General features: G+C 39.2%; 1 protein-coding gene across 4 annotated transcripts in view; it reads left to right on the forward strand.

The window, feature by feature from the left end:
* TENM1 (teneurin transmembrane protein 1) overlaps positions 1-16,436 on the forward strand; it is a 227,757-nt gene that overhangs the window by 36,223 nt on the left and 175,098 nt on the right. For 3 of the 4 annotated variants that reach the window (XM_042825108.1, XM_042825109.1, XM_042825110.1), the window contains exon 3: positions 14,739-14,782. The exons of the other annotated variant lie outside the window; for it this stretch is intronic. In XM_042825108.1, the coding sequence (XP_042681042.1) occupies positions 14,739-14,782 (44 nt within the window). The remainder of the gene's footprint in view (positions 1-14,738; positions 14,783-16,436) is intronic. 4 annotated transcript variants of the gene reach the window in all.

Consider the following 16,436-nt stretch of genomic DNA (forward strand, 5'->3'; position numbering starts at 1 on the left):
AAAGTTTAATCCAAATATAATTTCTTCTCAATGGTATGAGATCTCCAAAGAATTTATTATTCTGTCCTACTGTGGATTAGGAAAGATTGTTCATTCTTTCTCTTCAGCCTTTTTTCCTGTTTTTCACCCATGTAGTTCATTGTGTATTACACACGGAAGTCTTATCTTCCATTTTCAAATTCGTTAGTAGTTCATTTCCTGTTGGGGAGCGTGATAAATCAGATCAGCACAAATCTGCATTATTCAGAACTAAATATTAGCATATCCTCATCTTACAAACAGGAATTATTGATAGCAGGAAATAGCTTTGGTGAGACCATCAAGAAGAAACACAGAAAATGGAAAAAGTGGCTGCCTTCCATGGTTGTGACCTCCATAGTCTTCTAAAAATGGAAGCTCACCCAAACGTACTTGACTAGTTTATCTTTTTGCAACAGAGAATAAGATGAGAATGGGAAATAGCATATAAAATTACAGTTGCTTTGTGCAGAGTAATACAGATCTGAATGCAGCTCTTTTCAACTTGCTTTTATGTACAGCTTGTATGAAATGAAATGCAGTATCTTAGATATTAATTTTGTTTTCTTTAATCGTAACTGGCTCTATTCCTCAATTTCTTATTTTGTAACAGGAGCACAAGAGAATCTGAATAATTAGCTCTTCTAGAATGCGGGCCTAGGAGCACTGAATAATTCCTGCAGGCTGCTTCCTCTCCCTAACAGATGTTTTTCAGTAATATTTTAATTAGAGTCACATATTCTGATGAGTAATTATGTTGCCAATGTTGTTTCTTTATCTTAAGTTTCTACTCGTAATGATTTGCAATGTAGATTTTATATAGTTCTTCACAGTGCTGACTTTGAATTGAGCAGCACGTGTCCACACCTGATAGCAAGTTATTCCACGTGAGACATGTTGGCTGTTCCGAGGAGCAGCCAGCCCCTTGGGCAGCAGATACCAAGTGGTATAAAGTAGGTACGTTCCTTTGAGTGTATCTGGAACAGCAGCTGTGGAAGGTCAGCAACCCTGAGGTTCCTTTGTACTGTGACACCAAATTTGCTGAAAGGTCCTGTATGCTGGAGAAAATGACTGCAAGTGAGAATGGCTTAGGACATCGGGTCAGGGTTGCTCGATGCTATTCATCAGAAACCTTGCTAAAGGCAGCTTAAGCTACCAAAAGAATGTAGGAAAAACAATGTTTGGTGTATTCCTAAGCTGTTTATTATGGTTCACAGCACTTCTCTCCCCACATCTCGTCAGTTTTATACATCATACAATTATTCTTTCTCTGGCACCATTAGGAAAGCAAGCAAGGCAGCGTATTGTGCTTGATCAAAAACTGGAAAAAAAAATCAATATTTTAACAAAAGTTATGTTTAAAGAGGGAAAGAAAAATATTTGCATCTCTTAAATTTTCTCTTAAATGATAAGGATGTTTTGCATTTTTTGAGCACATGAATATTGATGATTACGAATTTCTGTGACTCCAGCTATTAGACTTTATCCCTGTTTTTCTTTCTCTGAAGATTCCATATAGTTTTAGTGTTGGTTACAGATACTGCAGAGTATTATTCCGGTTTCATGCAGCTGATGTTGTCTCGTTTTAGGGGTATATTTGTGGAGCAGTTGAATGTTATTGATTAACTGCTAATTTTCTTTTGGCATTTTAATCCAGTCATTATAATGAGCATTACTGAATGTTGCTCTGGGCTTGTTTACATCAATGTAATAAGCATGCCACTTGTTTTGGAGCTGAAAAGAATAATTCACATTTGTAAATGGACTTGAAATATTTTGCGGTGATTTATTCTTATCTTTTGCAAAATATTGCTACATTTTTTATTATTCAAACACCATGGCCAAAGAAGCATAGAAGGTATGTTTTTTTTTGAAGTGGGTAAAGCTATTTCCTTAATGAACCAAATATTGAAGAGGGTGTTTCCTTGCTCTGTGGTAGGGTTGCCCATAGGATCTTCACCATGTTATCATTCCACCTAGCTACAATTCAGCCAGAGGGTTGCTCAGCATTTATGAGAGAATGAGGTGGCTCCCTCCTACACTGTGAAGCAGTGCCTTTGTCTTGTTAAAAGATGATGAGCGAAAAGGGGTCTTTTTGCCACAGATACTCTCTAGGTTGTCTATAGACAGTACAGTAAAACACTTAATGGAAAGGATATTACTTATAGCTTTCAATGTAGCTCTTAAGCTGCAATATGATAATATGCAATATTGCACAATATGACTTTCCCTCCCTGCCTGCAGTTATTCTTGAGTAAACATAAAGCAAAAAGTAATACTTGTGCTTTGTACCACAGCCATAGGTGAGTTTTGCTTAGACCTAAGTGTTCCCCTCTCATTGTTTTGTCTAATTGCAATTTCAATAGGCCTTTCTGGTTTGAGAACAGCATACTTGATTAATTCTTCCCCAAACAATGCTTTCAAGACAGTAAACGTTTTGTCATTGCCCAATCATGTTAAGCTCATTCTGAGCAAGTGTTTCACTGTTTGCTGAAATGGGGAAATCACAGTGCATGCTTTGAATTTATGCCTCTCTGTGCATTTGATATAAACAGATAAATTCAGTTGCACAGTCAGAAAGTAGCTGATGTAATTTACTTGAGGCTTATGTGATTTGAATCTTCTTGAACTTGTGACATTGGGATCATACAGCACTTCTGCTTACTGGTAGTGGATCTGTAGTAGTTAACGAGATCTGATGAGCGGTGCAGTATTTGTAGCTGAGCACTGGAAGCTTTTAATTTACTTTATACTTATGACATAACAAATTACGGATGATTGCACTTTCTGATTTCCACAAAAATATCAGAAGCAGAATGTGCTGAAGTATCAGCTACTGTTGCAGATTCTCAAACTCCTTCACTAGTTAGTGATGTCTTCAGAGGTTTTTTTAGCTGCTTGTCTCCATGAACCAGATCTTACTGTCTGCAGCACCACTGCGTCAAGGGGGTGGCAATGGATTGCACTCTCTTGTCCCTTTACCAGAAAAGGGTACTGGTTTGGGTTGTGCTGCTCATCCCAGGTAAGGGTGGAACACTTGCTGTGAAGTTCAAAAAGCTTTCCAGAATATCACATGGTTTCCTTTTGTGAGAAAGGTGGCAGTGAGGAAGTAGTTGGAGGAATTACTGTTGAGAGGTTGAGATAAAGAATCTATATCCAGCTCCCAGGAATAGTTGCCCTCCTGATATGATTATAAAAGATTTAGCAGAGGCCATATCTTGATAAGTAAGGTGATATATATATTTGTAGCAGCTCATTCAAATTAGTTCAACTATGAATAAAAAGCTATGCCTACACATATATTTGCAATATAGATTTTCCTGTAGGGAATGGTGCAGCAATTTAGTCCTCTTCATGCTCTAGTATGCTATCCTAACTCTCAAGGAACATTCTTGTCTCAGTATCTTAGGTATGACTAAAAAGTCCTAAAGACTGAAAAATCCTGAAGAGTCATTCTTTTCTGGCAATGGAAAGGAGGAGCAAGAGGCTGCTCTGAAGGTGCCTCCCTCCACTGGAAACAGTGTATGTTCACCATATGTGGTTAAGTGCATTTGGGATTGGCTGTTGGTGTTCTGCCAAGTCCCTGCAGCATTTTGTTGTTGTGTCTCTGGCAGTGGACTAAAGGATGCTGCAGCTCTCCGAAATCTGCCTGCTTTGATATAAAGATATGAGAGATTATATGTGCTTGGGGAAGCCCTTGCATCCCACTTCTTCCATGTTCTAGTTTAGCATCAAAGTATTAAGAAATAGGTTAGTGCCGTTATCAAAAACCTTTGGCTCGACTCACCCCCACCTCAGAAATTCATGAGATCAGGGCTGCTCCAGTGCTTCCTGATTGCTTCAATAGAGGAAGACCTTCCCTCCCATTCTGTGCAAGTGTCAGGGCTAGCAGGAGCCAGCATTAAGTGCTGTTTAGCACACGAAGCTGAGCGTCACTGCTGTGGTCTGCCAGTGCTGCGGTGCCGAAGGGAACAGAACTGCAGTGTTTCTTCCAGTGGCTGTAAGAACTCACATTTGGAAGCGCAGTTCATCTCTCTAACAAGGGGCACTGCCCAGATGCTTTGTTGTCATGTGTTCGATGTGCCTACAACTATCTTGTTGTCTTTGCTCGCGGGGAAGATTATAATCGAGTCATTCTTCCTCGAGCCTGCCTGGCTGTATGTTCAGTCAGTTCAGTGTTTATCCCAACAGTCCGATCAGTGATTGCATTGATTATTTTTCTTCTAGCCTGTGATTCTGTCTCCATTCTAGCTTTTTAATTTTTGTAGTTCACTTCCTTTAGAACAGCAAATTCAACTGTGTTTGGTTGTGTACATGTTTTGCCAGGACTATAATCTCCGGAATACAGATTTCTCTATAGTAGCTAATAACCTGCAGTTCTTGGAAGCTCCTTTTTCTTTTTATAACCTTTCTCTTTTTCCAATACACTTTCTGATTACTGCACTATGGTTCGATTTTTATTGGATCGTTTTAGAGCATAATAATTCATTTCTGATCCCTAGTACCTCTTGTCCATTTCTGAAGTGATCCACATTATTACAGTCACTCATTTTTGTTTACATCTTTCCTCTGAAGACAGTCTTCTGCGTTTTGTCTCTAAATACCCTTCTGGCTGGCACTGCCATTTCAGTCTTCTGATATCCAATTTCCTTTTAATACAGAATCAAATAGAATGCATTTTCTGTAATTTAGCAGTCAATTCTAGCTGAATTTTTTGAGCTTACTTGTAAATAACTTACAAATTGGTTAGTGGCTAATAATAGGGGGAAAAAAAAACCCAAAACCTAAATCAGAAGACTCCGGAAAATAAAGTAGAAAGATTGTTTTACGTATTTTTAAAATGAAAGACAGAAATACTATAAAATGTGTAGATGTATATTACTTTAGCATTTAAACAGTGTTTATTCATGTTAAATAATGAGCCATAATAAATTGTCTAAACCTTCATTAATTTTTTAAATTAATCTTTGCAGAAGTATTTGTTAAGTCCTAGCTTCTGTAATAAGTTAGAAATGGTTACCTTCTGTTTGGAAGAAGGAAAGAAAGAAAGAAAGTAGAAGAAAAATACGCATGCTTTCATGTTGCAGAAACCGACACCAAATTCTGCAGTTTGAGTTAGAGATCTCTGTCAAGTTTGGTAATAACAGTTGAAGAATGATCAAATTTGTGCTAAAAAACCTCTGTTAAGAAAAATGGCACTGCATTACCATTTTCGAGTAGTTTCAGCTCGTTTTATTTCAAGGCTTCAGGTTTGTGCAGTCACCAAAGTCATGTAAGTCTTGAATTTGTGCATCTCAGCTGATAAACTTGCGGTTGTTTTTTAGCCTGACTTGCACAAATGTTGCACTCAAACTTAAATTAATTTGAAAAGTGGGTGTTTCAAAATTCAGACTTCTTTAGAGACTTCCCCTGTTTTTGTACACTGATCCATGTGCAAGAAGAGCAAATATACCAAAGAGCAGCTGACTGGCAACTGAACACGTGGTCTTGTTCATATGAATTCACAATTCTATTTGCAGAATTTCTCCATCTCGCTCCATTTCAGGTGAAGCAGCTTCTGTTGGTAATTTCAGATTTGACCCCTCTTCAGAAACTTCCAACGAGCACCTGGAACAGTTAGCAGATAAAGAGACCATTAACTACAAATTCTCTACTACATATTTTCCTTACAGTCTCACAGCTGATAAAATCACTTCTACAAATATTTCCTTTAGTTTCTCTTTCAATGGAGACCTGAAAACAGACAGAAAACTTGGATGTGCTTTTTTTTCTTGATCCACCATTTTATTTCCTTAAGGGTAGCAGAACAAGGAGCAGCCTAACCTGACTGCTTTCATAAATGCCTTCCAGATATAATAGCATTTCAGAACTCAACACCTCTGAATTAATTTCTTGACTTTTTCTTTGAATGTTGCTTGCTTGTGCTCATGTAGGGGCACCTGGGGGATTGGTTAGAGGTATGGTTCTGGCTCACCTCAGTCGTACGGCAAGCTGGTAAGTGTGATTGAAATTTGCAGTCATCCTAAACCAGAATAAACTGTGAGTAGAAAGCCCATTCTCTTTGAGCTGTTGTGGCTAAAACATGACGAATTGTAGTAATGAGAAAGCCTTAGTTACCTTTGTTCTGCTGGATGCAGTACAAAGCATTTGAAAATACTGTATATGTCCTCATTATACAGGATTCCCTCTTCATTTTAGCTTGTGTAGTATTACTTTGAAATGTTTACCTGTGTTCAGAATGTGCAATGAAGTTCATCAGTTAATGAAATAGTAGGAAAAATACAAAACATAAGAAGTCATAATAATACACTGCCTTAAATGCAGCTCACAATAAGAGGTTTTAGTTAACAGTATTGACCTTATCATTTGGTAGTTTGCTCATCTCCTAAATGCTGCTTCCAGGCAGTTTGTTGTTTATGTTACAGTACTGAGATTCCCATCAAAATTGAGGCTTATTTTACTTCATATCACACAGACGTGGTTAACAGATGAGACAGTCCTCTGAAAAACCCAAGCAGTGTATGTGTATTGATTATTTTATCTCCTCTATCTTACATAGGTTCATTCTGAGCTTCATATAATATGCACAAAGCTCTTAGATACAGGACTTGGTATTCAGCTGTGAACTTCATTATTATCCTTATCTTGTCTGTTAATATGGTAACAATTCAGAATTTGCACAAATATTTAGTTTCTATATAAGAAAGCTTTTTATTTTATCAAGCAAAACTGTGTAGGTCATTTTTTATGTTTTTAATTTATTGAAACCTTTATTTGCTATGTGGTCTTCTGTAGCCTAGAAGCTGTAAGCTATAGCAGTTAAAATTGGAAATGGAACAGAACTTTAAAATGGTGTTTGCTCTTTTGCTCTATTTATGGTTAGAATTATTAATTACTGAAAATAATTAAACAGAATATTTGGGCTTTTAAAATTCTTTGGAGATCGAGTGGGACTCAGTGTTGCGGATGATAACCAAAAATAACATGTTTAATAGAGTCCACTGTGGTAAGCAGCAATACTGAAAGGGACCTTAAGGTGTGGTAGGTGAGATAACTGGAGCCAACAAGTCAAGTACTACCTTGGGCTGCCTGCGTGTGCCTGACCTGTCTGGGGTCTGTGAAGTACAGCAGATGCTGCTAAGACTTCTGTGACTAGCCAGTTCAACACCAGGGGTGTATGAAATTGCAGAGATTCTCAAGAGGAGGGAAAACGCGATTATGTCTTCAGGACTTGTTAGTGAAGGCAAGGTCTTTAAAAGGTCTGAACGTGTAGAGAATGGCCGAGTGACACCTGAGGGGAAGAAGGACAACAGAAGCAGGCAGAACACAGGGAAGGAGGAGAGTTTAGAAGGTCTCTTAAGAGGTGTGTGGTATCACAGGGGCACTAAGAATAAGGTACAGAATATACAGGGGAACGTATCTGCTTCCAGACGTAGACACAGAAATGTTTTCTCAATAGCTGTAATCTGCAGTCTGAAATGTTTAAATATAAAATCAAATATAGTTTGAGAATGATTTAGTCGTTCAGCATGGGGGTAATTTGCCAGGGGACAGTAAGCCCTTAACACTTGTAGCCCTTAGGGACTAAATGCTTTCCAAAACATGCTTAAGCTAACCCCTGCATCATTAGGGTTAATGCGAGGGTCACTGGTTGAAACAACGGTTCAGATTGTGAAGGTGATGAGATTGGATGGGCGCATCAGCTCTTGCTTTGCTTCGTACCCTGTAAAACTATTATGTTTTTACTGACTGTTACATTTTTCAGACATATCTGTTTAGAGTAGTATGAAGCAATAAATGAAGTGGTGGAGGTTTTGTGGCCACAGCTATTTAAAACAAGCCAACACAATTGAGTACACACTGTAGAGGGCATGACAGGCATGTGATTCATTGATTGCAGCTCTTCATCAGTTTGTAGTCGAAGAAAATAACCTAATAGATCTTTCCATCTATGACTTGTGTGATACTGTCTATAGTTCTAGCTTCTACCCTATATATTTGGCAACTAGCCCAAACCCAAAAATTAATACTAAGAAATTAATTTTCTATCAGCAAAGAGGGACAAAGGCCATTCAATTTGTTGTTTGCACAGAAAGCTTATTGAATAAGACTATACATCTGGGAATGAGCTGGTAGAATCCATTTGTAAAATAATTATCCGGAACATCAGAGACATACTTGTGCAGTAGTCAGTTAAATAAAGGGTACTTCATTTAGAAAGCAGGTTGTGATACTTATTTGTGTAAATCAGGTGCTGTCACTGCTAATTGAGAAAGAGAAATTGGACTGAAATGTGAATGTAAAACAGTGTGTTAACTTCACTACAGCAGATCAGTGTTTTAAATGAGTTTACACAAGGATTTGGAGTGTGTAACTGGCTACCTTCTGTTTTATTAAGCATTATACTGTGTTCTGCTTTTCTTTCATTACTGCAGAGGAACGTACCAAAGGCTTTTTATTGTCCATCACGAGAGAATTATACCTCATGAGTGCCCCATCATTATCATCTCATATGAAACAGCGATCCTTGACCTTTGGCCTGGAATTTTTTAACAAGGTGCAGAGTCAAGTCACACATCAGCCTGGTTTTGTTAGAGGAGCACATGGAGCACGCATGGCTGCGCAGAGCAGGGCTAGCAGTGCCACCATGGGCAGGGCAGCAGGCCCACAGAGCTCCGTGCTGCTGGCACAGCCCAGTGGAAGTCTGTAGTCTAGGAACCAGCTGTACTTCGCACTGTATTGTGGATTTTTTTTCTTGGGAGAAGGTATTTGTTTGACCTGGGATTCTCGCATGAGGAAGGACCGTGTGATTCAGCATGTAGTGAGTGAGCTGCTGAAGCAGGAACAGAGGAGAGCTGATGCTTCTCTTGAGGTTGCTTTCAAAGCACAAGCGCTTTGCTAGCATCATCGAGCCTACTGCCTCCTCCTGAATTAGCTTATAAGTGCTGAAAATAGATCATGGTGAAGGCACTTGTTCTGTGTAAATACACGTGGCTATGGTAATTTAATTATTGCAGTTGCTTATATGCTAGCTAATCCATACTTTTTATGAATGAGGAGGTTTCAGTCCTGCTCTATAAATCCCACTTATGTGTTTGTTTCATCATGTTATTAAAGTAAATTCTAAAATCTCTACTTAATTATTCTTTGTATGAACAAAGATCACAAAGAAATAAGGAGGTAAAGAGGTAAACATGTGTGCGTTATTGTGTAATGTATTATGCCATGAAATTAAACAGAATATATTCCTGAAGAAGTTGGAGTAATGATCTTCTGTGGCTGTGTGGAGACGTGTGTAGAGAGAAAAAAATCTAGAACAGAGGAAACCCATGTTCCTGCATTCATCAGTTATAATAAATGCTCACTGGTAAATTAAGTGCTTCAAGCAAAAAGAATTTTACAGCATGTCACCACCTTTGTTAAACCTTACTCTGCAGCAGTGCTGAATACTCCTCTCTGCCCACTGGTACATTTTCAGTGTTTTTCACCTTTCCGTGTGAACAATGTAGCTGCCCTATATTTATGCTCTCTTTCAGTTATGGTAATGATCATTATTTTATGAATATCACGGCAAAAAAACTCTAGTGTCAGAATTAAAGGTGTGTATGCATATTCATTACATTACAGGCATTGCTTGTGTCCTCGCCTGCAGTATCCCTCACATATTGCGCGTACAGAATGGCCTTTGGCAGCATGATGACAAGCCATTCAATATTTTAGTTTATTGTTTGTAGTACATTGTTTAATGTATAGCCTTAAGCCTTATTTATTACTCCTATTCAAACCTTGCTCTTACAACAATATTAATTTCCTGCTGGCAATTCCATGGTGCTTTTCGCTGTAGTATTCTAATACTTCACAGGGACTGATGTATTTCTCTTTGCAGTAACCCTGGGAAGGGGTGGAGGTATTACCTCCATTTTATGGGTGGTGAATTCACATATGTACAAGTTGAAGTAAAAAATACCCACTAAACTTGTGCATCTAACGTAGCTGAAGAGCTGTTGATAGCAGGAGCAAGCTGTCACCTTCTCTTTGAAACCAGCACTGAAAGGAGAAGAAATCAATACCTTGCTGTTTGGTTTCACAAATGCTACATGACAGCTTTTTTTTTTTTATTTTTTTATTTTTGTATCCCCTTCCTTGGAGCTGACTTCCTTCCATGATGTTGTCCCAGGCACTTTCTTTCCAAGCCTGAGCTTTACCCCAGGCTTTTTCTCCTACTTGCATTTAATTTCTTCTTTTTGTGCTTTTCATTAGAATTCCAGCCGTTTTACCATAACTAATCATTAGGAAGCCTGATCTCACTATTCCTGCTAAAATAGCTATTGTCTGCTCCTACCTGTTCTCATTTTGCAAATTATAGTTTCTAACCATTCCCTCGTATCCAGATGCTTTCATTGTATCCTCTCTCTTGTGCAGGAGTTTAAATCAACTGCCCGTCTTCTCCATCCTACTTAAGTGCCATTAAACAGAGATCTTTAGGGGTGTAGGAGGAGGAACCTCTGGCTCTTTGACTTATTCCCCAGGGCTGTCCTTGCTGGGGAAGGAAATGTAGCAGTGAAAGCAGAGACCTGACCACTGTTGCCCTGGGCTGATGAATTCTCAGCCTCCCTCAGTGTGGAGCCAGCACTTTCTGGCCACCCAGAGGCTTCTGAGGACTTCTGTGCATTTGGTTTGGATGCAAGACTGACAGAAAAGCTAATGCTACGATAATTTGCAAATCTCTTGTTCTAACAGCTTAGGGGACTTGGAACATCGTAGAGGAAAAGTCTGCAGCAACATACGTAAAACACATTGTCCCTAACATCCTCCTCAGATGTGTCTGGGGGGATCTGAGTAACTCTTCCCCAAGCACCCTGGGGTACATACCTGGGATAAGAGATTTGTGCTAAAAGGTTAGAATTTCAGTGAAAACAAACAAGTGCAAACGCCGTGTTGTCATATTGCAGTAAGAATTGTTTAAGAACATTAGAATAATAGCCTATATACCAGCTTCCTACAGATTTTTCACTGAGAATAATTCATTCAAAAATAATTCAAGATATTTTATATCCTGTAACGTTGAATTTGTGGTCGGCACCCCACTACTTCCCAATGATTAATTTATTCTGCAACTCCTTTGGCCCAAGTCTCCAGCATATTCCCTGTTATGTGATTCTCATTTGAGTAATATTTGTGATTTGATCAAAATTATCAATTTGAGTCCTGTTTGGTGGGTGTTTCTGGGTACGTTTTGAATGCATTTGTAATACAAATAGTTCCTGAGTTTTGGGAAGCCCTGTCATGGGATGTGACTGCACAGGATCATCTGTCTCTGTATGGTAATAGAGAATTGAGTTGTGCAAAGATTTTACGGCTTACCTTACTTAAAACATTTGTTCAAAGACAGTCAGTTAAAGCTCTAAATGAAGTGTGACAAAAGTTATGAAGGAAGACCCTGCAGTGTTTTATGTAAGATTTCTTTTCCTCCTACAGGAGAACGGGTATAAATTTTCACTGTATAAATATTTAAAAACCAATATACCAACAAATGTAAACTTTGTAAATTCGCAAATTATAATCATTTCTATTTCAGCAAGTGTTTAGATTTACCCGTTGTAAAGTCTAAACTTCGTTACAATAGCTTCTTCCATGAGCCTGTTAGGCTTTCTTCTGATAATGCTGTCGTTTCTGCATTGCCATATGTGCAGTTTCCACGCCACCTTGGCACTTCTCTGGGAAGCTTTCCTTTCTTTTCCTCCTCTGCTTGCTTCAGCGAAGGAGATGTGCTCGCGTGTTTACAGACTCCAAATGCTCGGCTCTGTGGCAGCTGGACTGCTGCTTGTCTTGCTGAATTTGCGGTAGATTTTCCCTCTGGGAGTGGTGCTGGTTTGGTGGTTAATTTCTGGCCTGCTTGTTTGGTTTGGGTTTGGAGGGATATGTTTGCAATTTGTTAATTCTGGAGGCTAAGCCCTTGCCATAGCTGTTGGAGAGTGCTGCATTCAGAGGCTGTTTTCATCTTGCTTTATAAATGCTTGCATTGTTCATGTGATTTCTGCACGCAGTGCATAATTGGTTGACAGCATTAAAAGTGTGTGCGTGTGTATACATCTCGACTCAGTAAAATGGGTGATATATGTAGGCTAGGCATTTTTTAATTTACAGGTAATGTGGTTGATGTTTGTCTGTTTTCAGTTGTACAGAGGTTATCACTTGCTATAGTTTCAATTTCAAATAGCAGATGGTGACCTAAAGGTCATATTACAATGTATTTCATTAGTGCCTGAGATTTGAAATATTCCACTAGCCCCAAAATATTCGGTATTTAGTCCAGTCACTTTGATTGCATACCAAATAGCAGCTGCTCCACTTGCAACAGACCCTGCCCGATATTTCCTTGGTTTTGAGTCAAACATTGTCTGAGTTCTGTTTTATTAATGATTGTGAATGATGCACATAATCTAATTTTGAGATTATTAATCCTTCTTTTGGATCATCCTACTTTGATTCACTATAAATTGGATGGTTTGAGAAATACATTGTTTTATAGAATGTCCTAACATTAGAGGCAAGAAAAAATTCATTCTTGGTGTAATGTGATTTATGGGTATGGAGAAGAGTTAATATCAAATGAAAGAGTGCAACTATTCATATTTTAATTTGTGTTACTTAAGCATGTAAATTTACCTGCTGTAGTTCAACTATAGCCTGTCTTCATTATGAAATTGTAATCTAGCCCAATGGTTTCCATGTAGTGTCATACTTAGGTCACAAGGAATGCTATGTAATAAGCCATTTTAACTACAGTGATGCCCTTGGAATAGATATATTTAATGAGTATAAATGTAATTATTCCCAAGAGTATCAATATGTTTATACTGCTTGGTGTGCTTCCTATCAAAAGAACTATTTTTGCTAGTAATTTCTTTAAAGTTAATAGTTCCATTAGCTTTAATTATTTATGAAAATAAATGTGTGCTACCACTTAGTGACCAGACAAATGGAGAAAACATCTTTGATCTTCAGTTTTATTGGTTGAGTTATGCTCTTAGAAATTGAAAAGCTCACATTCTCTGTGTTATGTGGTTCCAAAAAGCTACAAACTAATAGCATAATGAAAAAAATGCTTATTTCTCCTGCAAATTTTAGCATATACCTAAGGGATTGAGTCAGGGTTCACTTCAACTGTTCCACAGTTACCTGGCACACAGCCGTGGTCCCACAGGGGTGATCAGAGACCTGCTGCCACCTTTCCACCTTCGCAAAGGGCAGCTGCAGGGGAATTTGTTCTCCTCCTGGTTTTTCTGTACGAGCCTTTGAGAAAGGAAGCAGTTTGCCTCTATTTCTGTCTTGGGCCTTCTGTCAACTCTGAGGCTCTTTCCTTCCTCTCCTGCACACTTCATTTAGGAAAAGAAAGGTTCTCTTATTTCACAACTCCGTTTTGCTGGTCTGTGCTTTTAAATTTTGTTTCTGATACTTTTACTTGTTTACTTTTACTCAAAAGAAATGTAATTTCTGAATATATACTGAAGTGGGCTGTGACATCTTTATGTTGCTCCTGAATATGGAATTCAAATTTGTCAGCTGTAATGCTTTCTTCCTTCCATCCTACTTTGCAGCTTTGTGATTTAACAGTTTTATTATTGTACTTCAATCTTTTCAGTTTATAATTTTTTATATGTTTTCCCGACTGCTGAATTAAATTATAAAAGGTGTCCTGTAAGTGGTTTTCACCATATTGTTCTCATGGAACTTCATGAACTTCAGATCACTTTGAGGTCTATTTAGAGTATGTGTGTGTTGTATTAATAATATTAGGAGGGACAGATGTGGCTGCTACCAAGCCTATCTGCCCCACCCCTCTTAGTTTTAGTAGTTCTTGCTGTGAAAAAAAACAAGAAATCTATGAATACAAGCAAAATTTCTGCAGTATTCCTCTATTGGAGGATTTGTTCATGTGCTGTTTAAGTACAAGAGACAGTATTCCAGTCCTGGCACAATGGCAGATCTATAATCTGTTATGATCTACTGGAGTTAGAAATGCTTGCTACCAGCAGGAAAAATGACCACTTTTTGGCTTGGAGGGCATACGGGCTCCCAGCTAAGTGAATAAGAAGGTAGATACTGGAGTTCAGAAAGTCTTCACCAAGAGCCTTGCACTTTTATTACAAACCAAATAGATGTATCTTAAAGTAGTACAGTCAGACTAAATTAATGTGGTTTGGATCTTTTTCAATCAGTGACCTGGATGAAGGGATAGAGTCTACCCTCAGCAAGTTTGCTGGTGATACAGAGCAAGGAGGAGTGGTGGACATGCCTGAAGGCTGTGCTGCCATTCAATAAGATGTGAGCAAGCTGGAGAGTTGGGCAGAGAGAAACCTGATGAGGTTCAGTAAGAGCAAGTGTAGAGTATTGCACCTGAGGATGGGCTGCAGGTTAGGGGCTGACCAGCAGAAACTGTAACACAGGAAGTTCCATACAACTCAAGGAAGAACTTCTCTAGGAGAGTGCTGGAGCAGAGGAACATGCTGTCCAGAGAGATTGAATTCACATTTTCTGAACAACTTGGTTTTCCTTTCCCCTGCAGGTTCACCATGTGCTCTTTTTAAGTTAAACTGTACTTTAAATGTCTGTGCTATTTAAAAGCCAACATAAAATATTGTGCCAGCGATGTGTACTTACAGCTGAGAGGGCTGACAGGGCTGCATCAGCAGAGGGGTGGAGGCAGAGCAAGGGAGGGTATTATTCTCCTCTGCTCTGCCCTTGTGAGGTCCCACCTGGAGTACTGCATCTGGGCCTGGGGCATGCAGCACAAGGAAGATGTAGGACTGGTGGAGTGGATCCAGGGGAGGCCACAAGGATGCTCAGAGGGCTGGAGCATCTCTCCTGTGAAGAAAGGCTGAGGAAGCTGGGCTCGTTCAGCCTGGAGAAGAGAGGGCTCTGGGGAGGGCTCAGTGTGACCTACCGGTATTTAAAGGGAGCTTTAAAAAAAAATGGGTAGCAACTTTTTCCATGGTCTGATAGCGATAGGACAAGGGGGAAACAGTTTCATACTAAAAGAAAGGAGATTTAGATTGAAGGTAAGAAGGAAATTCTTTCCTTAGAGCATGGGGAGGACCTGGCACAGGTCGCCTAGAGAAGTTCTGGATGCCATCCTTGGCGATGCTCAAGGCATGGTTGCTTGGTTCCTCGGCAGCCTGATCTGGTGGAGAGCAGCCAGCCCATGGCAGGGGCATTGAAACTGGATGATCCTCAAGGTCCCTTCCAACTCAAGCTGTTCTATGATTGTGTGTTTCTATACCTTGAGTTCTGTTTTTACTTGTATGTTTTTTTCTGAGGAGCTGAGCAAGCATTGTGGTATGCTTCTGGCATACACTTTTAGAAGTATTTGAAATGGTAGATAGTTAGGAACTTACTTAACAGACTTTCGTACTGAAAATAACTTCTAGTAAATCCATCCTTATTTCTTTCTCGACAGTTCCCTACTTGGCGTCAGTGTATCTTCTGTGTTGTAATGTTAGCATTAAAATAAGAATTTGTAGAATCATAATGTTTGGAAAAGACCACTAGGATCATCAAGTGTAACCATCAGTCCATCAGCACCCTGCTGACTAAACCATTTCCCTAAGAGTCACATCTACTCTTTTTGTGAAAACTTTCAGGGACGGTGACTCCACCTCCTGGGCAGCCTATTCCAGAGCCTCACCACTCTGTCTGAAAAGGAATTTTTTCTAACAACCGACCTCCTCTGGCCCAACTTAAGTCTTCAGGCCTCTGGCACAGGTTCATATGAGCAACCTCAGCACTGTACTGGATGCTGCGGTCAGATCCTGCATGGGGCCACTCTATATGCCTCTCTGCTGTGTGTGTGTCCCCACCTGCTCTGCAGTGTGGAAAAAAAAAATGTTTTACAAATTTTAATACTCAAATGATTAGATGCGTGCATTCTGTAACTGTAGAAGGAAGTTACTATGAGCTCCACTAGCACAGAGAGTCTGGAAGTCAGCCTTGATAGAGACTTATGTTGCTGGTGCTGAAAATGTTATAGGCAAGATGCTCTCATGCTCTGTGCTTTTAATCCTAGATAAGGATTATAGTGAGATTATAGTGATCCACTCTTCTTCCGTTTCTGAAGCGTGTAGAAAATGTTTTTATTCCATCTGGCATTCGCCAAATGGTGAACACATTCCAACCCAACAACTTAAACAGCAGATTCCCTGAGCTGATACCTGTCTGAATATTCACGAGTGTACTTACAAACACTGCCAAAAGAGAATGTATAATTAACTTCATTCTCACAGAGCAACTTCCTGAATGAAAGAAAGGTTGGGACATGAGAATAACCCCTCATTGCATTTGTGAGCACATTACCTTGATCTTGCTGCTCTGCTGTTCTACAATGAAATAGTTAAAAAGGGACCTTGGCATTTCAATGC

Source organism: Centrocercus urophasianus, unplaced genomic scaffold, assembly GCF_019232065.1.
Source record: "Centrocercus urophasianus isolate 14NV4802_14NV808 unplaced genomic scaffold, USGS_Curo_1.0 seq_24, whole genome shotgun sequence".
Classification (NCBI taxonomy): Eukaryota; Metazoa; Chordata; class Aves; order Galliformes; family Phasianidae; genus Centrocercus; species Centrocercus urophasianus.